This window comes from Pelophylax lessonae (assembly GCF_965119305.1).
Source record: "Pelophylax lessonae genome assembly, chromosome: 7".
NCBI classification, from domain to species: domain Eukaryota; kingdom Metazoa; phylum Chordata; class Amphibia; order Anura; family Ranidae; genus Pelophylax; species Pelophylax lessonae.
In genome coordinates, this window is record NC_138774.1 from 296,462,829 (window position 1) to 296,487,959 (window position 25,131).

Here is a 25,131-nt window from a genome sequence, read left to right on the forward strand (position 1 = left end):
TTAAATAAAAAAAATTAAATAATAAAAAATAAAATATTCCTAACACCCTCCGCTGGTCTACAGACTCCTAAAAAGCATTGTGGACAAAATATTTATATTTTAATAAAAATTAAAAACTACTGACACCGTCCAATGCCTTACTGACACCCCCCCCCAAAAAAAAACTTTGTAAATAAATGGAAAAATAAAATAAAAAATTATAATAAGAATAAATAAAGGAATAAAAATTGAAAACTACTGACACCGTCCATTGGTCTACTGCCCCCCCCCCCCCCCTACCCAAAAAAATAGGATTGCTCGTGAAAAAAAAAAAAGTTGTAAAAAAATTAAAAAAAACAAATAAAATTGTAAAAAAAAACAAAACGAATAATTAAAATACTAAAAATAAATACCCACTGACACCGTTCAACGGCCTACAACCCCCTCCTAAAAAGCATCGTGGGAAGGAAATAAAAAAAAATTGCAAAATAAATAAAAAAATATAATGTAAAAAAAAAAAATATATAAATTTTAATAAATATTTAAATAAAAAAATGTAATAATAAAAAATAAAATAAAATGGTCTACAGACTCCTAAAAAGCATTGTGCGGAAAATAATTAATTGCAATAAAAAATGAAAAACAGGGGCCCCTGTCAGAGGTTCTGGGTTAGTACAGGGGCCCCTCTCAGAGGTTCTGGGTTAGTACAGGGGCCCCTCTCAGAGGTTCTGTGGAAGTACAGGGGCCCCTCTCAGAGGTTCTGTGTTAGTACAGGGGTCCCTCACAGGTTCTGTGTTAGTACAGGGGCCCCTCTCAGAGGTTGGAGGTTCTGGGTTAGTACAGGGGCCCCTCTCAGAGGTTCTGTGGAAGTACAGGGGCCCCTGTCAGAGGTTCTGTGTTAGTACAGGGGTCCCTCACAGGTTCTGTGTTAGTACAGGGGCCCCTCTCAGAGGTTGGAGGTTCTGGGTTTGTACAGGGGCCCCTCTCAGAGGTTCTGTGTTAGTACAGGGGCCCCTCTCAGAGGTTGGAGGTTCTGGGTTAGTACAGGGGCCCCTCTCAGAGGTTGGAGGTTCTGGGTTAGTACAGGGGCCCCTCTCAGAGGTTCTGTATTAGTACAGGGGCCCCTCTCAGAGGTTCTGTATTAGTACAGGGGCCCCTCTCAGAGGTTCTGGGTTAGCACAGGGGCCCCTGTGGCCCCTCTCAGAGGATGAGGGGAGGGACCTGAATGTGTACTGTGGCCCCAGAGATATTATCAGGTACCTCAGAGTCTGTGGTGGGCGGAATTTCCCGCGCTGTGAAGATTTGTGAATTGTCAATAAAGCTGTGCGGAGCAGAGAGACGTCTTGACGAGACGGCGGCCGGAAGTGGGGCGTGTCCTGGTTTGTTGCCGGAAGTAGTAGAGTGAGAGGAAAGAGGACATGCCGAAGGTAGTGTCCCGGTCGGTGGTGTGCTCCGACACCCGGGATAGGGAGGAGTACGATGACGGGGAGAAACCCCTCCATGTATATTACTGTCTGTGCGGGCAGATGGTGCTGGTCCTGGGTGAGTGTGTCACTGGGATGGGGGGATGGGGATACACAGGGGGGTCATCCGCTTCATCCTCTATAAAGCATCATTATGTGTAAGACATTACATTTCATGTTTGTATTGCTGCCTGTGACCCCCATTGGGGGGATTCAACCCTCACTTCCTGTCGTAGTGACACCCTTATATGTAATAAGCAGTATGGTTGTCACAGGGACAGGAAGTCTCAGGCGGAGGTGACAACTTTATAAGAATTTCTGTTCCCTCCAGCCTTAGCGATAAAAAAAAAAAAAAAAAAAAAAAGTTTTGTGCTGTGGCTCCACTGAAGAAATTTTCAGTCGCTTCCTGTCTCGGTGACACCCTTATCTGAAATAGGCAGTATGGTTGTCACCAGGACCGGATGTCACAGCAAAGATATCAGAATTTTGTTAGAAAACACATCAGATCTCCATGGGGAAAAAATCTCATGCCAGATATCTATACTGGTATGGACTGGGTAATGGGTTAGGATCTATACTGGTATGGACTGGGTAATGTGTTAGGATCTATACTGGTATGGACTGGGTAATGTGTTAGGATCTATACTGGTATGGACTGGGTAATGGGTTAGGATCTATACTGGTATGGACTGGGTAATGTGTTAGGATCTATACTGGTATGGACTGGGTAATGTGTTAGGATCTATACTGGTATGGACTGGGTAATGTGTTAGGATCTATACTGGTATGGACTGGGTAATGTGTTAGGATCTATACTGGTATGGACTGGGTAACGTGTTAGGATCTATACTGGTATGGACTGGGTAATGTGTTAGGATCTATACTGGTATGGACTGGGTAATGTGTTAGGATCTATACTGGTATGGACTGGGTAATGTGTTAGGATCTATACTGGTATGGACTGGGTAATGTGTTAGGATCTATACTGGTATGGACTGGGTAATGTGTTAGGATCTATACTGGTATGGACTGGGTAACGTGTTAGGATCTATACTGGTATGGACTGGGTAATGTGTTAGGATCTATACTGGTATGGACTGGGTAATGTGTTAGGATCTATACTGGTATGGACTGGGTAATGTGTTAGGATCTATACTGGTATGGACTGGGTAATGTGTTAGGATCTATACTGGTATGGACTGGGTAACGTGTTAGGATCTATACTGGTATGGACTGGGTAATGTGTTAGTATCTATACTGGTATGGACTGGGTAATGTGTTAGGATCTATACTGGTATGGACTGGGTAATGTGTTAGGATCTATACTGGTATGGACTGGGTAATGTTTTAGGATCTATACTGGTATGGACTGGGTAATGTGTTAGGATCTATACTGGTATGGACTGGGTAACGTGTTAGGATCTATACTGGTATGGACTGGGTAATGTGTTAGGAAGGAAAGGATGTCACATGGTTTGATGGAAATTAAAATTATTACCCTACAGAGGGCTGAATTTGAAGACACCCCGAAAATCAAAGTGAAAAAATGATGCAGCCGGCGAGTCCATTTTGCTGAAATGTCATTGCAGGACCTCAGAATGGTCCTCAGTAGTGTGTATGGCCCCCACATGCTTCTATACATCTATACATGCCTGACAACAGATGGTGTCCTGGGGTATTTCCTCCCACATCTGGATCAGGACATCACTGAGCTCCTGAACAGACTGAGGTGTAACCTGGCGGCGTCAGATGGACCGAAACATAATGTCCCAGAGGTGTTCTATTGGATTTAGGTCAGATGAGGGTGGGGACCATTCAATGCCATCAATTCCTTCATCCTCCAAGAACTGGCTGCATACTCTCACCACATGAGGCCAGGCAGTATGGTAGAAGGTGGGTGTGTCTATAAAAGGGGTCTGTAGAAGGGGGTCTGTGGAAGGTGGTGGGTGTGTCTGTAGAAGGGGGTCTGTAGAAGGTGGGTGTGTCTATAGAAGGTGGGTGTGTCTGTAGAAGGGGGTCTGTAGAAGGGGGTCTGTAGAAGGTGGGTGTCTGTAGAAGGTGGGTGTGTCTGTAGAAGGGGGTCTGTGGAAGGTGGTGGGTGTGTCTGTAGAAGGGGGTCTGTAGAAGGTGGGTGTGTCTATAAAAGGGGTCTGTAGAAGGTGGTCTGTGGAAGGTGGTGGGTGTGTCTGTAGAAGGGGGTCTGTAGAAGGTGGGTGTGTCTATAGAAGGTGGGTGTGTCTGTAGAAGGGGGTCTGTAGAAGGTGGCTGTGTCTGTAGAAGGTGGCTGTGTCTGTAGAAGGTGGCTGTGTCTGTAGAAGGTGGGTGTGTCTGTAGAAGGGGGTCTGTAGAAGGTGGGTGTGTCTATAGAAGGGGGTCTGTAGAAGGTGGGTGTGTCTGTAGAAGGTGGGTGTGTCTATAGAAGGGGGCTCTGTAGAAGGTGGGTGTGTCTGTAGAAGGGGGTCTGTAGAAGGTGGGTGTGTCTGTAGAAGGGGGTCTGTAGAAGGTGGGTGTGTCTGTAGAAGGTGGGTGTGTCTGTAGAAGGTGGGTGTGTCTATAGAAGGGGGTCTGTAGAAGGTGGGTGTGTCTATAGAAGGTGGGCGTGTCTATAGAAGGTGGGTGTGTCTATAGAAGGGGGTCTGTAGAAGGTGGGTGTGTCTATAGAAGGGGGCTCTGTAGAAGGTGGGTGTGTCTATAGAAGGGGGTCTGTAGAAGGTGGGTGTGTCTATAGAAGGGGGCTCTGTAGAAGGTGGGTGTGTCTATAGAAGGGGGCTCTGTAGAAGGTGGGTGTGTCTATAGAAGGGGGCTCTGTAGAAGGTGGGTGTGTCTATAGAAGGGGGCTCTGTAGAAGGTGGGTGTGTCTATAGAAGGGGGCTCTGTAGAAGGTGGGTGTGTCTATAGAAGGGGGGCTCTGTAGAAGGTGGGTGTGTCTATAGAAGGGGGCTCTGTAGAAGGTGGGTGTGTCTATAGAAGGGGGCTCTGTAGAAGGTGGGTGTGTCTATAGAAGGGGGCTCTGTAGAAGGTGGGTGTGTCTATAGAAGGGGGCTCTGTAGAAGGTGGGTGTGTCTGTAGAAGAAGGGCTGTAGAAGGTGGGTGTGTCTGTAGAAGGGGGTCTGTAGAAGGTGGGTGTGTCTATAGAAGGTGGGTGTGTCTATAGAAGGGGGTCTGTAGAAGGTGGGTGTGTCTATAGAAGGTGGGTGTGTCTATAGAAGGGGGCTCTGTAGAAGGGGGCTCTGTAGAAGGTGCTTGTGTCTATAGAAGGGGGCTCTGTAGAAGGTGGGTGTGTCTATAGAAGGGTGTCTGTAGAAGGTGGGTGTGTCTATAGAAGGTGGGTGTGTCTATAGAAGGGGGCTCTGTAGAAGGTGCTTGTGTCTATAGAAGGGGGCTCTGTAGAAGGTGGGTGTGTCTATAGAAGGGTGTCTGTAGAAGGTGGGTGTGTCTATAGAAGGTGGGTGTGTCTATAGAAGGTGGGTGTGTCTATAGAAGGGTGCTCTGTAGAAGGTGGGTGTGTCTATAGAAGGGGGCTCTGTAGAAGGTGGGTGTGTCTATAGAAGGGGGCTCTGTAGAAGGTGGGTGTGTCTATAGAAGGGGGCTCTGTAGAAGGTGGGTGTGTCTATAGAAGGGGGCTCTGTAGAAGGTGGGTGTGTCTATAGAAGGGGGCTCTGTAGAAGGTGGGTGTGTCTATAGAAGGGGGCTCTGTAGAAGGTGGGTGTGTCTATAGAAGGGGGCTCTGTAGAAGGTGGGTGTGTCTATAGAAGGGGGCTCTGTAGAAGGTGGGTGTGTCTATAGAAGGGGGCTCTGTAGAAGGTGGGTGTGTCTATAGAAGGGGGCTCTGTAGAAGGTTGGTGTGTCTATAGAAGGGGGCCTGTAGAAGGTGGGTGTGTCTATAGAAGGTGGGTGTGTCTATAGAAGGGGGTCTGTAGAAGGTGGGTGTGTCTATAGAAGGTGGGTGTGTCTATAGAAGGGGGCTCTGTCTATAGAAGGGGGCTCTGTAGAAGGTGAGTGTGTCTATAGAAGGGGGCTCTGTAGAAGGTGGGTGTGTCTGTAGAAGGGGGTCTGTAGAAGGTGGGTGTGTCTATAGAAGGTTGGTGTGTCTATAGAAGGGGGCTCTGTAGAAGGTGGGTGTGTCTATAGAAGGGGGCTCTGTAGAAGGTTGGTGTGCCTATAGAAGAGGGCCTGTAGAAGGTGGGTGTGTCTGTAGAAGGGGGTCTGTAGAAGGTGGGTGTGTCTGTAGAAGGGGGTCTGTAGAAGGTGGGTGTGTCTGTAGAAGGTGGGTGTGTCTGTAGAAGGTGGGTGTGTCTATAGAAGGGGGTCTGTAGAAGGTGGGTGTGTCTATAGAAGGTGGGCGTGTCTATAGAAGGTGGGCGTGTCTATAGAATGTGGGTGTGTCTATAGAAGGGGGTCTGTAGAAGGTGGGTGTGTCTATAGAAGGGGGCTCTGTAGAAGGTGGGTGTGTCTATAGAAGGGGGTCTGTAGAAGGTGGGTGTGTCTATAGAAGGTGGGTGTGTCTATAGAAGGGGGCTCTGTAGAAGGTGGGTGTGTCTATAGAAGGGGGCTCTGTAGAAGGTGGGTGTGTCTATAGAAGGGGGCTCTGTAGAAGGTGGGTGTGTCTATAGAAGGGGGCTCTGTAGAAGGTGGGTGTGTCTATAGAAGGGGGCTCTGTAGAAGGTGGGTGTGTCTATAGAAGGGGGGCTCTGTAGAAGGTGGGTGTGTCTATAGAAGGGGGCTCTGTAGAAGGTGGGTGTGTCTATAGAAGGGGGCTCTGTAGAAGGTGGGTGTGTCTATAGAAGGGGGCTCTGTAGAAGGTGGGTGTGTCTGTAGAAGAAGGGCTGTAGAAGGTGGGTGTGTCTGTAGAAGGGGGTCTGTAGAAGGTGGGTGTGTCTATAGAAGGTGGGTGTGTCTATAGAAGGGGGTCTGTAGAAGGTGGGTGTGTCTATAGAAGGTGGGTGTGTCTATAGAAGGGGGCTCTGTAGAAGGTGCTTGTGTCTATAGAAGGGTGTCTGTAGAAGGTGGGTGTGTCTATAGAAGGTGGGTGTGTCTATAGAAGGGTGCTCTGTAGAAGGTGGGTGTGTCTATAGAAGGGTGCTCTGTAGAAGGTGGGTGTGTCTATAGAAGGGGGCTCTGTAGAAGGTGGGTGTGTCTATAGAAGGGGGCTCTGTAGAAGGTGGGTGTGTCTATAGAAGGGGGCTCTGTAGAAGGTGGGTGTGTCTATAGAAGGGGGCTCTGTAGAAGGTGGGTGTGTCTATAGAAGGGGGCTCTGTAGAAGGTGGGTGTGTCTATAGAAGGGGGCTCTGTAGAAGGTGGGTGTGTCTATAGAAGGGGGCTCTGTAGAAGGTGGGTGTGTCTATAGAAGGGGGCTCTGTAGAAGGTGGGTGTGTCTATAGAAGGGGGCTCTGTAGAAGGTGGGTGTGTCTATAGAAGGGGGCTCTGTAGAAGGTGGGTGTGTCTATAGAAGGGGGCTCTGTAGAAGGTGGGTGTGTCTATAGAAGGTGGGTGTGTCTATAGAAGGGGGTCTGTAGAAGGTGGGTGTGTCTATAGAAGGTGGGTGTGTCTATAGAAGGGGGCTCTGTCTATAGAAGGGGGCTCTGTAGAAGGTGAGTGTGTCTATAGAAGGGGGCTCTGTAGAAGGTGGGTGTGTCTGTAGAAGGGGGTCTGTAGAAGGTGGGTGTGTCTATAGAAGGTTGGTGTGTCTATAGAAGGGGGCTCTGTAGAAGGTGGGTGTGTCTATAGAAGGGGGCTCTGTAGAAGGTTGGTGTGCCTATAGAAGGGGGCCTGTAGAAGGTGGGTGTGTCTATAGAAGGGTGTCTGTAGAAGGTGGGCCTGTGTCTGTGGGAAGGGTCTGTGTTTGTAGGAGGGGTGGGGTGGGGGCTCATGTATAGGGGTGACTGTGATGTGCTAGGGGGAACCCCCCCCCCCTGTATGATAGAGGTGGGATGTCTCCAGCACAGCGGGGTGCGTGGAATGAGGGGGTGATCATTCTTATCAGTGGCAGTTGGAGGTCTTATTGAGATGCTTCTCATTGGCAATGCGCAGCACCTTGTCATCCATTTATGACAACCTGGTGTGATCGGGGGGGGGACACTCTGTGGGTATTGGGAACTCATGGAGGCCCTCCTGGCGTGATAGGGGTCCCTCTGTGGTTATGGGGGACTCAGAGATGTCCTCCCGATGCGACAGAGGGGCCCTGCTGGTGTGATGGGGGGACAGTCTGTAGGGATGGGGAACTCAGAGGGGTACCCTTCTGGTGCGATTGGGGGTTCCCTCCTGATGTGATGGGGAGGACAGTCTGGTGATTGGGGACTCATGGGGCCCTCCTGGCATTATGGGGGTCACTCTGTGGTTATGGGTAACTCCTAGAGGTATCCTCCCGGTGCGATTGGGGGGACCCTGCTGGTGTGATGGGTGGGGTAACTCATGGGGCCCTCCTGGTACAATAGGGGGACTCCCTGTGGTTATGGGGAACTCATAGGGGTGCCCTCCTGGTGCGATGGGGGAGAACTTGTAGGAGCAACCTCTGATGTGAAGGGGGGGTTCTCATATAAAGTTAGGCCTATACACCCCCCCCCCCCCCCGCAATCTTCCAGTACTGTGATGGGTAATAGGAGCTGCTCTACCCATCATCAGATCCATCAGGAGTGTGGACTCCGCCCGCCCTTTTCACCCCCTCCTCCATTCATTCTCTTCTCCAGGGTTTCACATGGTGTGAACGTCTGTGGCAGTGAAAGGGTTCGGGGCACTATGATTGGTTGCTCTGTAGTGTAGACGGTTGGTGTTTCCAGTTCAGGTGAGTTCAGTCGGTATTCAGGGGGCGGGACCTCCTGGAAGTCTCTGTGTGTTGGTGGAGGGAAGGTCCTGTGCCGGGTGTAGTTGCGGACCTCCTGGAAGTCTCTGTGTGCGTCGGTGGAGGGAAGGTCCTGTGCCGGGTGTAGTTGCGGACCTCCTGGAAGTCTGTGTGTTGGTGGAGGGAAGGTCCTGTGCCGGGTGTGGTTGCGGACCTCCTGGAAGTCGGTGTGTGTCGGTGGAGGGAAGGTCCTGTGTCGGGTGTGGTTAAGGACCTCCTGGAAGTCTCTGTGTGTCGGTGGAGGGAAGGTCCTGTGCCGGGTGTGGTTGCGGACCTCCTGGAAGTCTCTGTGTGTTGGTGGAGGGAAGGTCCTGTGCTGGGTGTGGTTGCGGACCTCCTGGAAGTCTCTGTGTTGGTGGAGGGAAGGTCCAGTGCCGGGTGTGGTTGCGGACCTCCTGGAAGTCTCTGTGTGTTGGTGGAGGGAAGGTCCAGTGCCGGGTGTGGTTGCGGACCTCCTGGAAGTCTCTGTGTGTCGGTGGAGGGAAGGTCCTGTGCTGGGTGTGGTTGAGGACCTCCTGGAAGTCTCTGTGTGTCGGTGGAGGGAAGGTCCAGTGTCAGGTGTGGTTGCGGACCTCCTGGAAGTCTCTGTGTGTTGGTGGAGGGAAGGTCCAGTGCTGGGTGTGGTTGAGGACCTCCTGGAAGTCTGTGTGTCGGTGGAGGGAAGGTCCTGTGACGGGTGTGGTTGAGGACCTCCTGGAAGTTTCTGTGTGTCGGTGGAGGTCCTGTGCCGGGTGTGGTTGCGGACCTCCTGGAAGTCTGTGTGTCGGTGGAGGGAAGGTCCTGTGCCGGGGTGTCATGTCAGGAGGAGGATCTTCAGGGGTGATTTGTAGTTCATCCTCCGCTCTATAAATATATTTATTCTCAGATGACGTCGGTAAACATTCCCATCTCCTCCCGGTGAAATGAAGTCTCCTGAACCCGGCTGATGGGGGGAGGGGGGGATAGCGGCACTCCGGCCCTCTGAGGATGTAATTGGATTTCAGGCTGTGTGTGACGCTCTCCGCCGCCTGCTGAGACGCTGTAATTATTTAATTTGCGGTTTGGCGCTGATAAGGATTCTCGGCTTCCATGATGTGAAATTGAATGTCCTTTACAGATTGGGGACATCGCATTTCATGATAAAATAAAGGTAGAGAACGCATAAAACTACCGCAACAAGACGGAGGGGAATCTGCGCACGTTTCTCCCACCCCATCAACCTCATAATAATAGTAATAGTAGTAATAATAATAATAATAGTAATAATAATAGTAATAATAGTAAAAATGATAATAGTAGTAATAATAATAATAATATAAATAATAATAGTAGTAATAGTAAAAATGATAATAGTAGTAATAATAATAATAATAGTAATGAAAATGATAGTAGTAGTAGTAGTAATAATAATAGTAGTAGTAGTAAAAATGATAATAGTAGTAATAATAGTAGTAGTAAAAATAGTAAAAATGATAATAGTAGTAATAGTAGTAATAATAATAGTAGTAATAGTTATAATAGTAATAGTAAAAATGATAATAGTAGTAATAATAATAATGAAAATAATAGTAGTAATAATAATAATAGTAGTAATAATAATAATAATAGTAGTAGTAAAAATAGTAAAAATGATAATAGTAGTAATAATAATAATAGTAGTAAAAATGATAATGGTAATAGTAGTAGTAGTAATAATAGTAATAGTAAAAATTTTAATAGTAATAATAAAAATGATAATAGTAGTAAATAATAATAAAAGTAATAGTAAAAATAATAATAGTAGTAATAGTAGTAATAGTAAAAATGATAATAGTAGTAATAATAATAGTAGTAATAAAAGTAATAGTAAAAATGATAATAGTAGTAATAGTAGTAATAATAATAGTAGTAATAGTTATAATAGTAATAGTAAAAATGATAATAGTAGTAGTAGTAATAATAGTAGTAACAATAATAAAAATGATAATAGTAGTAATAATAATAATAGTAGTAATAATAGTAATAGTAAAAATGATAATAGTAGTAATAATAATAATAGTAGTAGTAGTAACAATAATAAAAATGATAATAGTAGTAATAATAATAATAGTAATAATGAAAATAATAATAGTAGTAATAATAGTAATAATGAATATGATAATAGTAGTAAATAATAATAGTAGTAATAATAGTAATAGTAAAAATGATAATAGTAGTAATAATAATAAAAGTAATAGTAAAAATGATCAATTGAAAAGCAAGATGGGATAAATGAAGGTGTGTGAAAAACAGCCGGTCCCTAGTTTGAAATACTTACCCACCAGTCTTCTAACAAACCAAAATAAACCGGTCTAACAATAGAAGTTAAAAGCAGGAGTTTAGTGAACACACATTTGCAAATGCATGCGGAAGCTGCAAGGCCAACAACAAGGCATCCTGCGTATCTTGCAGAACCTAACACTAAATAACACTGCTCAACCTGAGTGTCCAAGTGTCTTCACAAAGGGAAGGACATGCTTGCTAATAGATGGATGGGAAACAGATGGGATTGGAGACCGCCCAATCCTCCCCCACCTGCTCCAATCCATGACTGGCAATGAAAAACGCATGGCTGTATAAAAAACCATGGGGTGCAAACTAAATGTGATCAGCTGGGAGACACACCCCCCCATCCCTTCAGTAAAGATGCCATAGGCAAATGGGGACTTTGAGTGAGACACCCGCCTGTAAAGCAAGTGTCTCCATCCCTAGTAAGATACAAGAAATGGGCAATTTGGGACTTTATGTGAGAACTGGTGAGCACTGCTCAGTGTCTCCATCCCTGTGAACAGTCAATTGAAAAGCAAAATGGGATAAATGAAGGTGTGTGAAAAACAGCCGGTCCCTAGTTTGAAATACTTACCCACCAGTCTGCTAACAAACCAAAATAAACCTGTCTAACAATAGAAGTTAAAAACTTTTTTCATTGCCAGTCATGGATTGGAGCAGGCGGGGGAGGATTGGGCGGTCTCCAATCCCATCTGTTTCCCATCCATCTATTAGCAAGCATGTACTTCCCTTTGTGAAGACACTTGGACACTCAGGTTGAGCAGTGTTATTTAGTGTTAGGTTCTGCAAGAAACGCAGGATGCCTTGTTGTTGGCCTTGCAGCTTCCGCATGCATTTGCAAATGTGTGTTCACTAAACTCCTGCTTTTAACTTCTATTGTTAGACCGGTTTATTTTGGTTTGTTAGCAGACTGGTGGGTAAGTATTTCAAACTAGGGACCGGCTGTTTTTCACACACCTTCATTTATCCCATCTTGCTTTTCAATTGACTATTCACAGGGATGGAGACACTGAGCAGTGCTCGCCAGTTCTCACATAAAGTCCCAAATTGCCCATTTCTTGTATAGTAAAAATGATAATAGCAGTAATAATGATAATAGTAATAATGATAATAGTAGTAATAATAGTAATAATGTAATAATAGTAATAATAATTTTAAAAAAAAAACCTCCGCTTATTTTATACCCAGTGATGTCATCCCTGGTTCTCTATGCTTCTCTATGTAATACAGGCCAGATCATGGCTGGTGGGAGGGGCCGGCAGGGGGCTGTACATAGATTCCTGAAAACATTCCAGCCCCCTGCCTCTGTACTCCCCCCCCCCCCCCCCATCCTGATGCAAGCAGTGGGAGGAGTTATGCCAATTACAAAATGTGTTGATGGGTGTCAGTCTGGAGCAGTGGGCGTTCCCAGGCAGGCTGTATTCGCATAGGTAACGCCCACACGTGAAGCTGAGCGTCCACCATTAACAGAACTGAAATCCATTGAATGAAGGGGAGGGGGGCAGTGGGAGGAGTTATGCAAATATTAGAATGTCTTGATGGGTGGGTGTCAGTCTGGAGGAGTGGGCAGTCCTAGGCAGGGCTGTATTTGCATAGGTAACACCCACACGTGATGCTGAGTCTCTGTGATTGAAAGAACTGTAATCCAATGAATTTAAGGGGCGGGACCTGGGAGGAGTTATGCAAATATCAGAATGCCTTGATGGGTGGGTGTCAGTCTGGAGGAGTGGGCGTTCCTAGGCAGGCGGCTGTATTTGCATAGGTAACGCCCACATGTGATGCTGAGCCTCTGTGATTGAAAGAACTGAAGCTTAACCAGCAAACTGGGTGGGGCCAGGGACAAGTGGGAGGAATTAAAATCCTTAGTGGGCGGGTGTCAGTCTGGAGGAGTGGGCGTTTCCTAGGCAGGCTGTATTTGCATAGGAAATGCCCACATGTGATGGAGAGCCTTCAAGATTAAAATAACTGAAGCCCAGCAAATGAAAGGGCCAGGGCCAGTGAAAAGTGGGAGGAGTTATGCAAATATCAATGCCTTGATGGGTGGGTGTCAGTCTGGAGTAGTGGGCATTCCTAGGCAGGGCTGTATTTGCATAGGTAACGCCCACATGTGATGCTGAGCCTCCGTGATTGAAAGAACTGAAGTCCAATTAACCTCTTCCTGTCTGCGCTATATAATCAATGGTGATTAAATACCACCAAAAGAAAGCTCTATTTGTGTGAAAAATAAATGATAAAAATGTCCTATGGGTACAGTGTAGCATGACCGCGTAATTGTCATTCAAAGTGTGACAGCACTGAAAGCTGAGAATTGGCCTGGTCAGGAATGGGGGTGAAAGTGCCCAGTAGGCAAGTGGTTAATGAAAGGGGTGGGGCCAGGGACAAACGGAGGGGAGGAGTGAGGAGTACTGGGCAGAGTGACAACACTGTTTGGCATTTCAGAGAGAGTTGTCAGCTCATTACAGGATGTTAGGAGCTCACTGGGTTCCTGGCAGAGAAACACAGCACTGTGACAGCCAATCACAGCGGTCCTGTGATGGGGCAGTCCCAATTTAAAGGGACTCCGGGGTTGGTCGGGGAAAGGATTAAAGAGACAACACATGGTGGAAATGCGCCTGTTTTGCACTATGGCCGGCTTGCTGCGTACACAGGGACTCCTGGTCTTCCTGAACGATTGTTTTGGAGGATCGAGGTTCTTTATTTGTGTCTTCATTATTTTTTTTTATTTTCTGCTCAGATTGCCAGCTGGAAAAACTACCCATGAGGCCTCGGGACCGAGCCAGAGTCATCGATGCAGCCAAACACGCTCACAAGTTCTGTAACACGGAAGAGGAGGAGGCGGTGTATCTGCGCAGGTATCCCCTCCCCCCCCCTCGGGACTCCTCCTTCTTTATCTGCCTTGGTTTATACCACTTCTCACCGAGGACATCCTGGAAACATCTTCCACATGCATCACACGGCTTCTAGTTCTAGAAATAGGGAGGATGGGGGGGGGGTTCTAGGAAAAGGGAGGATGGGGGGGTTCTAGGAAAAGGGAGGATGGGGGGGTTCTAGGAATAGGGAGGATGGGGGGGTTCTAGGAATAGGGAGGATGGGGGGGTTCTAGGAAAAGGGATGATGGGGGGGGGGGGTTTCTAGGAAAAGGGATGATGGGGGGGGGGGGGGTTCTAGGAAAAGGGATGATGGGGGGGGGGGGGGTTCTAGGAAAAGGGATGATGGGGGGGGGTTCTAGGAAAAGGGATGATGGGGGGGGGTTCTAGGAAAAGGGATGATGGGGGGGGGGGGGGTTCTAGGAAAAGGGATGATGGGGGGGGGGGGTTCTAGGAAAAGGGATGATGGGGGGGGGGGGTTCTAGGAATAGGGAGGATGGGGGGGGGGTTCTAGGAAAAGGGACGATGGGTGGGGGGTTCTAGGAAAAGGGAGGATGGGGGGGGGGTTCTAGGAAAAGGGAGGATGGGGGGGGGGTTCTAGGAAAAGGGATGATGGGGGGGGTTCTAGGAAAAGGGATGATGGGGGGGTTCTAGGAAAAGGGAGGATGGGGGGGGGGGTTCTAGGAAAAGGGAGTATGGGGGGGGTTCTAGGAAAAGGGACGATGGGGGGGGGTTCTAGGAAAAGGGACGATGGGGGGGGGGGGTTCTAGGAAAAGGGACGATGGGGGGGGGGGTTCTAGGAAAAGGGACGATGGTGGGGGTTCTAGGAAAAGGGACGATGGGGGGGTTCTAGGAAAAGGAATACGGGCCAATTCTGCCACTTCTCACATAAGTGAAAAAAAGAGACTGCCGACACGGTACAGGAGACGGTCAGAGACTGCAGACACAGTACAGGAGGCGGTCAGAGACTGCCGGCACAGTACAGGAGACGGTTCAGAGACTGCAGACACAGTACAGGAGGCGGTCAGAGACTGCCGGCACGGTACAGGAGGCGGTCAGGGACTGCAGACACAGTACAGGAGGCGGTCAGGGACTGCCGGCACGGTACAGGAGGCGGTCAGGGACTGCAGACACAGTACAGGAGGCGGTCAGAGACTGCCGGCACAGTACAGGAGGCGGTCAGAGACTGCCGGCACAGTACAGGAGGCGGTCAGAGACTGCCGGCACAGTACAGGAGACGGTCAGAGACTGCAGACACAGTACAGGAGGCGGTCAGAGACTTCAGGCACGGTACAGGAGGCGGTCAGAGACTTCAGGCACGGTACAGGACTTGTTGGAGACTGGGGAAATGCTTTAGGAGACAGTCATTGGCTGGAGACAGATTGCACGAGACTACCAGAAATCGCTGCTATAACCGGGCAATAGGGGAACACATTTTTGCTTGCAGGGACCCGGAGGGTCACACAAAAAGTAGCAGAGGGCCAGAGGTTGGACCCCAGGGGTATAAGATATCTGGAAACGTTTTCTCTTTTATCTTTTAAACTTTTATAAAGAATTTTAAAAGTAACATTCCTTTCTTTTCTTCTGTGACTTGTAGGCCGGAAGGGATTGAGAGACAATACAGGAAAAAATGCAGCAAGTAAGTCAATCGCTTCGTGTAATTTCTACTACTTTTTTTTTTTTTTTTTCTCCTAATTTTTTTTTTTTTCTTTTTTTCCTACTATTTTTTTTTCTTTCTTTTTTCATCCTATTTTTTTTTTTTCTTTTTTTTTTTTTTTTAAATCTTCTGAGCACGCTTACACTAAAAATGTACCAGAAACAATATAAATAAAAAGTGAACTCCAGGCAAACAGCAGAATAGACGGATTAAATAAAAATGAGAGAGCGGGGGTTTACCTGCCCTAGGATTTGTATTCCTGTCCATGCAGTCCTGACACTTACACAGCTAGCCTGGGGACCCGGGTTCTTTTTTCTGCAGCTATGAGATACATAGATAGAGATACACGGTTGGGTTCTGCACTAACGAGCTGGAGCCATATTTGCTTTATGAAAACCGTCCTGTGAAGAATGGTCTCGGCGTGCTTTTATCACAGTGTTGGGCTCCGGGGTACAGACACTGAAGAGTGCCGGAGAACGGGGGGGAGGGGGAGCTGGTTTTGCATTTAGAATATATGTGGAAGGTTGGAACATTTTGTCCCGGTGGATGTGTGTTCGTTGGGCAGAGATAAGTTGAAGCTGAAGGTCAGTGCTGCCTACGGATGGTTTACCTGAGATGAACTGAACAGGGAATGTGCATGTCAGGTGATAAATGACTTCCCACTCCTCCTCCTATGTCATCAGCCTTAACCCTTTCACTGTCTAGGATGCATTATGTGTCACTGCTCTTCCTATCTTGGACATACACTATATGGCCAATGGTCTGTGAACACCTGACCCTTGCACCTGTATGTGTGGACACCTGACCCTTGCACCTGTATGTGTGGACACCTGACCCTTGCACCTGTATGTGTGGACACCTGACCCTTGCACCTGTATGTGTGGACACCTGACCCTTGCACCTGTATGTGTGGACACCTGACCCTTGCACCTGTATGTGTGGACACCTGACCCTTGCACCTGTATGTGTGGACACCTAACCATCACACCTGTGTGGACACCTGACCATCGTACCTATATGTGTGGACACCTGACCATGGCACCTATATGTGTGGACACCTGACCATGGCACCTATATGTGTGGACACCTGACCATGGCACCTATATGTGTGGACACCTGACCATGGCACCTATATGTGTGGACACCTGACCATGGCACCTATATGTGTGGACACCTGACCGTGGCACCTGTATGTGTGGACACCTGACCCTTACACCTGTATGTGTGGACCCCTAACCATCACACCAGTGTGGACACCTGACCATCGTACCTGTATGTGTGGACCCCTAACCATCACACCTGTGTGGACACCTGACCATGGCACCTATATGTGTGGACACCTGACCATGGCACCTATATGTGTGGACACCTGACCATGGCACCTATATGTGTGGACACCTGACCCTTACACCTGTATGTGTGGACACCTGACCCTTACACCTGTATGTGTGGACCCCTAACCATCACACCTGTGTGGACACCTGACCATCGTACCTGTATGTGTGTGGACACCTGACCATGGCACCTGTGTGGACACCTGACCCTTGCACCTGTATGGACACCTGACCCTTGCACCTGTATGTGTGGACCCCTAACCATCACACCTGTGTGGACACCTGACCCTTACACCTGTATGTGTGGACACCTGACCCTTACACCTGTATGTGTGGACCCCTAACCATCACACCTGTGTGGACACCTGACCATCGTACCTGTATGTGTGTGGACACCTGACCATGGCACCTGTGTGGACACCTGACCCTTGCACCTGTATGTGTGGACCCCTAACCATCACACCTGTGTGGACACCTGACCCTTGCACCTGTATGTGTGGACACCTGACCCTTGCACCTGTATGTGTGGACACCTGACCCTTGCACCTGTATGTGTGGACACCTGACCCTTGCACCTGTATGTGTGGACCCCTAACCATCACACCTGTGTGGACACCTGACCATGGCACCTATATGTGTGGACACCTGACCGTCGTACCTGTAAGTGTGGACGCCTGACCGTCGTACCTGTAAGTGTGGACGCCTGACCGTCGTACCTGTAAGTGTGGACGCCTGACCGTCGTACCTGTAAGTGTGGACGCCTGACCGTCGTACCTGTAAGTGTGGACGCCTGACCGTCGTACCTGTAAGTGTGGACGCCTGACCGTCGTACCTGTAAGTGTGGACGCCTGACCGTCGTACCTGTAAGTGTGGACGCCTGACCGTCGTACCTGTAAGTGTGGACGCCTGACCGTCGTACCTGTAAGTGTGGACGCCTGACCGTCGTACCTGTAAGTGTGGACGCCTGACCGTCGTACCTGTAAGTGTGGACGCCTGACCGTCGTACCTGTAAGTGTGGACGCCTGACCGTCGTACCTGTAAGTGTGGACGCCTGACCGTCGTACCTGTAAGTGTGGACGCCTGACCGTCGTACCTGTAAGTGTGGACGCCTGACCGTCGTACCTGTAAGTGTGGACGCCTGACCGTCGTACCTGTAAGTGTGGACGCCTGACCGTCGTACCTGTATGAACTTGATGCACATCCCATTCCAAAACCATGGCCATTTATACAGAGTTGCTTCCTATTGCCCATTATTATAAAGTTGCCTGTCTGTGGCCAATAACCACTTGTTGACCAGGCTATAGCCAAAAGACAGCTATAGCGTGGCTGGCTAGTTCTGGGAGGGCGTCTGTGGAACTCCACCCCCTGCGCATCTCCTGGGGCACGCTCTGTGACCGAAGCTAACTGCAGATAAGAGTAAAGGGCCAATCACAGCAGCCCTTTACATGTGATCAGTTGTAACTGGACACAGGTAAACAGAGTTCTCAGTTATCTGCAGTCCTTGCCTCACGCTGTGTCTGTGTGAGGAAAGGAGAGCTGATCATCGGGAATGCTCACAGTACATTGTTTACACTGATAATCAGGAAACAAATCATCAGTGCCCTGATTATCGCTGCAGCCCCCGTAGTGCCCGTGAGTGCAGCCTCATCAGTGCACATCGGTGCCTATCAGGGCAGCTCTCAGTACAAAGTTTACACTGCTAATCAAGAAACTGACCATCAGTGCCCTGATTATCGGTGCAAGCCTCCTCTGCCCCCATTGGTGCAAGCCTCCTCTGCCCGATGATCCTCTTCCCCCATTGGTGAAAGCCTCCTCTGCCCCGATGATCCTCTGCCCCCATTGGTGCAATCCTCCTCTGCCCCCATTGGTGCAAGCCTCCTCTGTCCCGATGATCCTCTGCCCCCATTGGTGCAAGCCTCCTCTGCCCCGATGATCCTCTGCCCCTATTGGTGTAAGCCTCCTCTGCCCCGTTGATCCTCTGCCCCTATTGGTGTAAGCCTCCTCTGCCCCGATGATCCTCTGCCCCCCCATTGGTGCAAGCCTCCTCTGCCCCAATTGGTGAAAGCCTCCTCTGCCCCCATCAGTGAAGAAAAATTACTTATTTTGCAACATTTTATAACCGATATAAAGAAACTTTTTTTTTTTTTTATAAAGCTTTCAGACTTTTTTTTATTTTGTTTAGCAAAAAAAAAAAAAAGTCGTGATTTAAATACCATAAAAAAAAAAAAAAGTCGTGATTTAAATACCATAAAAAAAAAGCGCTATTTGTGTGGAAGAAATGAGAAAACATTTATATGGGTACAGTGTTGCATGACCGCGCAATTGTCATTCAAAGTGTGATAGCGCTGAAAGCGAAAGAAATGGCCTGGGTGGGAAGGGGGTGAAAGTGCCCGGTATTGGGGGGGGCGGGAAGGGGGTGACAGTGCCCGGTATTAACGTAGTTAATATGGAGTTGCTCCCTTTGTGGCTATGACATCCTCCACTCTTCTTGAAAGACTTTCCACAAGATTTTGGAAGGTGTCTGCAGGAATTTGAGGCCATTTGTGGGGTCAGGTAGGAAGATTGGATGAGAAGACCTGGTTTACCTTTTGGTAGATGAAGCAGCTCTGATACTCTGTGTTTTCATCTGTGTATCACTCGTTCTATTTTTGGTCCTCCGCATAGACGCTTTTAGCGATATCTGTTCAGTACGGGAACACTCTGCATTCTTTACATTTTTGTAATCCCCCATGCAGCCTTAAAGGGCAGCAAGGTCCTAAGAAAGGGGGAAACTTTGGAAATGAGATGGCATATCCTGAGTAGTAGTGTTCTGACCACATGAAACTACCATTAGAGGAACATATGATATTAATTTCTTCATTATTTGGTGGACGGAAAGATCCAGCATGATTGTGTAATGCAGAGTCTGGATGCAAATAGTAAATTGCTAACATTCGGAAGATGCAGTTCAATTTTGGGCTTCAGTTCACAGAAAGGAGGTCAGGAAACTGGGAAAAGTGCAGAGAAGGATAACTAAACTGATATGAGGGGTTCACAGGGGAAGGCAGCTGGTTGGTTGTGTTGTGGTGGGGAAAGATGGTGGCTGGGTTTAGTTGTGGTGGAGAATGGCAGTTGCTGGGGCTGGTTGTGTTGTGTAGGGGATGGCGGTGGTTGGGGTTGGCTTTGTTGTGCTTGAGAATGGCCCTGACTTTGGTTGGCTGTGTTGTGTAGGGAATGGCGGTGATTATAGTTGGCTTTGTTGTGGTGGAGAATGGCTGGGGTTGGTTGCGTTGTGGGGGGGGGTTGGTTGCACTGTGGTGGGGGGGCGGCAGTGGCAGGGGTGGGGGATGGCGGTGGTTATGGTTGGCTTGTTATGGTGGAGAATGCTTGGGTTGGTTGTGTTGTGGAGGATGGCGGTGACTGGGGTTGGTTGCATTGTGGTAGAGGATGGCTTGGGTTGGTTGCATTGTGGTGGTGGGGGGGGGGTGGCAGATTCTGGGGTTGGCTGCCTTGTGGGGGGGGGGGGGGAGAGGGTGGCGGTGGCTGAGGGTTGGTTGCCTTGTGGTGGGGGGGGGTGGCGGTGGCTGGGGTTAGTTGTCTTGTGATGGGGGGGGGTGGTGGCTGAGGGTTGGTTGCCTTGTGGTGGGGGGGTGGCGGTGGCTGGGGTTGGTTGCCTTGTGGTGGGGGGGTGGCGGTGGCTGGGGTTGGTTGCCTTGTGGTGGGGGGGGTGGTGGTGGCTGGGGTTGGTTGCCTTGTGGTGGGGGGGTGGTGGTGGCTGGGGTTGGTTGCCTTGTGGTGGGGGGGTGGTGGTGGCTGGGGTTGGTTGCCTTGTGGTGGGGGGGGTGGCGGTGGCTGGGGGCTGGTTGCCTTGTGGGGGGGCAGTGATGGTGACTGAGGGTTGGTTGCCATGTGGTGGGGCGGTGGCTGGGGTTCGTTGCCATGTGGTGGGGGGATGGCGGTGGCTGCAGTTGGTTGCGTTGCTGTAGGGGGATGGGGGTGGCTGGGGTTGGTTGCCTTGTGGTGGGGGGTGGCTGGGGTTGGTTGCCTTGCGGTGGGGGGGTGGCTGGGGTTGGTTGCCTTGTGCTGGAGGGGGGGGGGGGTGGCGGTGGCTGGGTGCAGTGTCATTAACAGTGCTATAGAACTCTTAACGCCTATTCTCAGCTCAGTGATTGGATGCTATTTTTGTTTTGGCAGGTGCAGCCTCCCCCTCTTCTACCAGCACTCTCAGAAGAATATCCCTGCAACATTCATTTTCAATGGAGCCTTGGTGAAGTTTGGACAAGGATTTGGAAAGACAAATATATTTACTCAGAAGCCGGACCCCCCTAAAAAGGTGATTACTGCTAATCGATGCCATAGTTTTATGGCAGCTCTGGACTCCCCATTGTCTGCCATAGAGTGTTAAAGCCGAACTCCAGGCAGACATTGGAGAAACAAATTGATGCAGCTGTGTTCACAAAGGGGCCGTTCACACCAGTGAGCCTCGCTAAACGTATTCTTGAAATGTCCACAAGAGTCAACACTGTTCTATTCACCAAGGTGGCATTGTTAAGCAGTAAAAATCAGCGTATGAGGTCACCTCTGGGCTTACTCGTGGAGGTCACCTCTGGGCTTACTCGTGGAGGTCACCTCTGGGCTTACTCGTGGAGGTCACCTCTGGGCTTACTCGTGGAGGTCACCTCTGGGCCTACCCAGGGAATAGGGAATAAATTAAAGATAATTTATTGGAAAACCCATCAATTAAAGATCATTTTTATTGGCAAATCCAAAATAATAATAAAAATGATCTTTTATTGATGTATATGTGGAAATATTAAATGCCTAAAAAGTCCCACCTGGATATTTTTCGCTATCATTGTAGATTCCTCTCTGAGTAAGCCCTTTTGGGTGAAACATGTATGAGGCGAGGTACCAAGGGCAGGAACTCCATGTATAGCCCATTATACAAAAAAAATTGGGCTAACTTTACGTCTTTTTTTATTTATTTTTTTGATTCATGAGTGAGTGTTTTTTCCTAAAAAAAAAAAAAAAAAATGCATTTCAAAAATTGCTGCGCAAATACCGTGTGACATAAAAAATTGCAATGACCGCCATTTTATTCTATACGGTCTCTGCTAAAAAAAAAAATTATAATTTTTGGGGGTTCGGAGTAATTTTCTAGCAAAAAAAAATAAATAAAAAAAAAATGATTATTTTCTCATGTAGGAAAGGAGTGCCAGACTTGGCCCAGTATGGAAGCGGTTAAGTACGGAAGTTTGGCGCCATTCTAAGAGTGCGCATTTTTAATTTGTGATATGTTAGATATCTATCTACTCGGACTAACCTCCCCTTTTACAAATTTGCAAAAAACTTTAATGTTTTTTTTTTTTTTCTTTTTCTTTTTTCCCCAAAAAATTGCATTTGAAAAATTGCTGCATAAATACCGTGTGACATAAAAAAATTGCAATGACCGCCATTTTATTCTATAGGGTCTCTGCTAAAAAAAATATTTATAATTTTTGGGTGTTCTGAGTAATTTTCTAGCAAAAAATAAAAAAAAGATGATTTTCTTTTTTCTAGCAAAAAAATAAATAAAAAAAAAGATTATTTTCCCATGTAGGAAAGGAGTGCCGTAATTGGCCCGGTATGGAAGCGGTTAAGAACGGAAGCTTTGCTCATGGATATTGTTTTTTTACTTGAATCTGAAGTGCGAATGGCTCAGCGGCGAGGACGCTGTCATGTTTGGTTAAGTGGTGAAGCACGCTCTGTTCTCACCCGGAGGAATTGATGGAAATCAGGTTCGGGGTCATTGCAGTGTTACGTTTTAAAAGCAGACAAACAAAAAAGTTCTTTCTTGACGTGATGCGGAATCCCTTTGTAGAAGGGCGCCCAGGGACTTGTGGAGAAAAGGACAGGAAGGCAGACGTGTCATTGGTTGCGCGGGTTCCCCCCCCACCCCCGCTGCCAATCAAAGCTCGCCTTTTGTCGGTAATTCTTTGTCTTGTCATTCCTTCTGTAATCTCACCGTAATATTTCTTTCCTGTAAAGGTGATGATGACCAAACGCACAAAAGACATGGGCAAGTTCAGCTCCGTCACCGTGTCCACCATCGATGAAGAGGAGGAGGAGATCGAAGCTGTAAGTAAATCCATTGTACCCAACACTTGGGATCTCATCACTTTTTATTCTATTAATTGTCATCAGCACATATGAATACACAGAAGAACAGGGGGAAGGAATCCAAAGTTCCCTCTCAACCGGTGACGTTACCCATAGCAACCAAACCGCTTCGAGCATTCGTTTTTTTTTTTCTACACAGCCTAGAAAGTGAAAATGTAAAAGGTGATAAGGGAGCGCAAAACTAAGTGCAGTATGAAGACCACCGGACCTCTAAACTCATAATTTTGACCACTAACATGAATTTTACATGCATTTATACACACAAAGCTCCGCCTCTCTGCCCCCTCCCCCTGCATTACACTGCTGCCTTACGCAGACTCATTATTGGATCTCACCTCCTTATCCAGTCCCATGCTTGAACGCCGTGCTCCCTCCCACAGTCTGATCAGCGCTGCTATTGGAAGTGACCTTCTTCACCTCCCTCTCTCTGCACTACTCCCGGCACCTCCCTCTGAGTTCACATTGGTTTCAGTGGAAGGAATAGTGCCCCACCATTGGTGTCAGTGGGAGGAATAGTGTCCCATCATTGGTATCAGTGGAAGGAATAGTGTCCCATCATTGGTGTCAGTGGGAGGAATAGTGTCCCATCATTGGTATCAGTGGGAGGAATAGTGGCCCATCATTGGTGTCAGTGGGAGGAATAGTGTCCCATCATTGGTATCAGTGGAAGGAATAGTGTCCCATCATTGGTGTCAGTGGGAGGAATAGTGTCCCATCATTGGTATCAGTGGGAGGAATAGTGGCCCATCATTGGTGTCAGTGGGAGGAATAGTGTCCCATCATTGGTGTCAGTGGGAGGAATAGTGCCCCATCATTGGGATTAGTGGGAGGAATAGTGTCCCATCATTGGTGTCAGTGGGAGGAATAGTAGCCCATCATTGGTGTCAGTGGGAGGAATAGTGTCCCATCATTGGTGTCAGTGGGAGGAATAGTGTCCCATCATTGGTGTCAGTGGGAGGAATAGTGGCCCATCATTGGTGTCAGTGGGAGGAATAGTGGCCCATCATTGGTGTCAGTGGGAGGAATAGTGTCCCATCATTGGTGTCAGTGGGAGGAATAGTGCCCCATCATTGGGATTAGTGGGAGGAATAGTGTCCCATCATTGGTGTCAGTGGGAGGAATAGTAGCCCATCATTGGTGTCAGTGGGAGGAATAGTGTCCCATCATTGGTGTCAGTGGGAGGAATAGTGTCCCATCATTGGTGTCAGTGGGAGGAATAGTGGCCCATCATTGGTGTCAGTGGGAGGAATAGTGGCCCATCATTGGTGTCAGTGGGAGGAATAGTGGCCCATCATGGGTGTCAGTGGGAGGAATAGTGTCCCATCATGGGTGTCAGTGGGAGGAATAGTGTCCCATCATGGGTGTCAGTGGGAGGAATAGTGTCCCATCATTGGTGTCAGTGGGAGGAATAGTGTCCCATCATTGGTGTCAGTGGGAGGAATAGTGTCCCATCATTGGTGTCAGTGGGAGGAATAGTGTCCCATCATTGGTGTCAGTGGGAGGAATAGTGTCCCATCATTGGTGTCAGTGGGAGGAATAGTGTCCCATCATTGGTGTCAGTGGGAGGAATAGTGCCCCATCATTGGTGTCAGTGGGAGGAATAGTGCCCCATCATTGGTGTCAGTGGGAGGAATAGTGCCCCAAGGGTCAGATAAAGGTAAGCACAGGGCCGCAGTTTGGAGACCACTGATCTATATCATTTCATTTTATATTATTTTGCTCAGTGGGGTTATTGGGTCGCTGTTTATCACCCTATTTTTACCCCCCCACCACCACCACCACCCAATAGAACACATTCATTTTCCTTGGCCCTGGTCCAGGTGCTGTTTAGTTGAGCGCCGTGCCCGTTCTTGGCCCCATTGAGGTTATCTCTCTTAAATTCCGGTATATTCTACAACCCTGTGAGCTCACAAGTTGTCTTTGTCTTGTTTCATTCAGAGGGAAATAGCCGACTCCTACGCCCAGAACGCCAAAGTCATCGAGAAGCAACTGGAAAGGAAAGGAATGAGCAAGAGAAGGCTGCAGGAACTGGTAGGTGGAATTCCCACAACACGCTTTATAGCCGTATCGCCGCACCGAGAATACCGGCATAGATTCACAAACCAGATGGGATTATCCAAGATTGTCAGTATGGACCACCATATGGCCAAGGGTCCATCACACCTAATATGAGCTTGTTGGCCATCTCGTTCCAGAGCCATGGGCATTAATAGGAAACCTCAACACCCCCTTCCCAGACCTGAACACCTGATCTCTGTTGTTTGGACAGGTGCACATACTTCTGGGCATATAATAGGTGTAACAATCCGTTGTCCACAAAAGTTTGGCCATATGGTGTACTTATTCCTGGTTGTGAAATGAAGTCCCAACATATTGTTCTCTGCTGAGACTTTGGACTCCCTGAAAGTGCAGGCATTTCTTGTATGATCTGATCCTGCGTTGAATGGGTCCACGTGTATAACAAGCTCTCAGTGACCTTTGTATTTGCTGGGATGAGAAACAGGGGAAACTGAGCTGCTGAGTCACTGCAGGGAGAGAAAACTATGCTGCTGAGTCATTGCAAGGAGGG

General features: G+C 48.2%; 1 protein-coding gene across 1 annotated transcript in view; it reads left to right on the forward strand.

The window, feature by feature from the left end:
- The first annotated feature begins 1,344 nt into the window (after window positions 1-1,344).
- Window positions 1,345-25,131, forward strand: part of STEEP1 (STING1 ER exit protein 1) — a 29,478-nt gene continuing 5,691 nt past the window's right edge. The window contains exons 1-6 of the mRNA XM_082262699.1: window positions 1,345-1,521; window positions 13,301-13,418; window positions 15,031-15,072; window positions 20,598-20,736; window positions 22,431-22,520; window positions 24,501-24,593. Coding sequence (XP_082118825.1) covers window positions 1,398-1,521; window positions 13,301-13,418; window positions 15,031-15,072; window positions 20,598-20,736; window positions 22,431-22,520; window positions 24,501-24,593 — 606 coding nt within the window. The 5' untranslated portion in view covers window positions 1,345-1,397. The remainder of the gene's footprint in view (window positions 1,522-13,300; window positions 13,419-15,030; window positions 15,073-20,597; window positions 20,737-22,430; window positions 22,521-24,500; window positions 24,594-25,131) is intronic.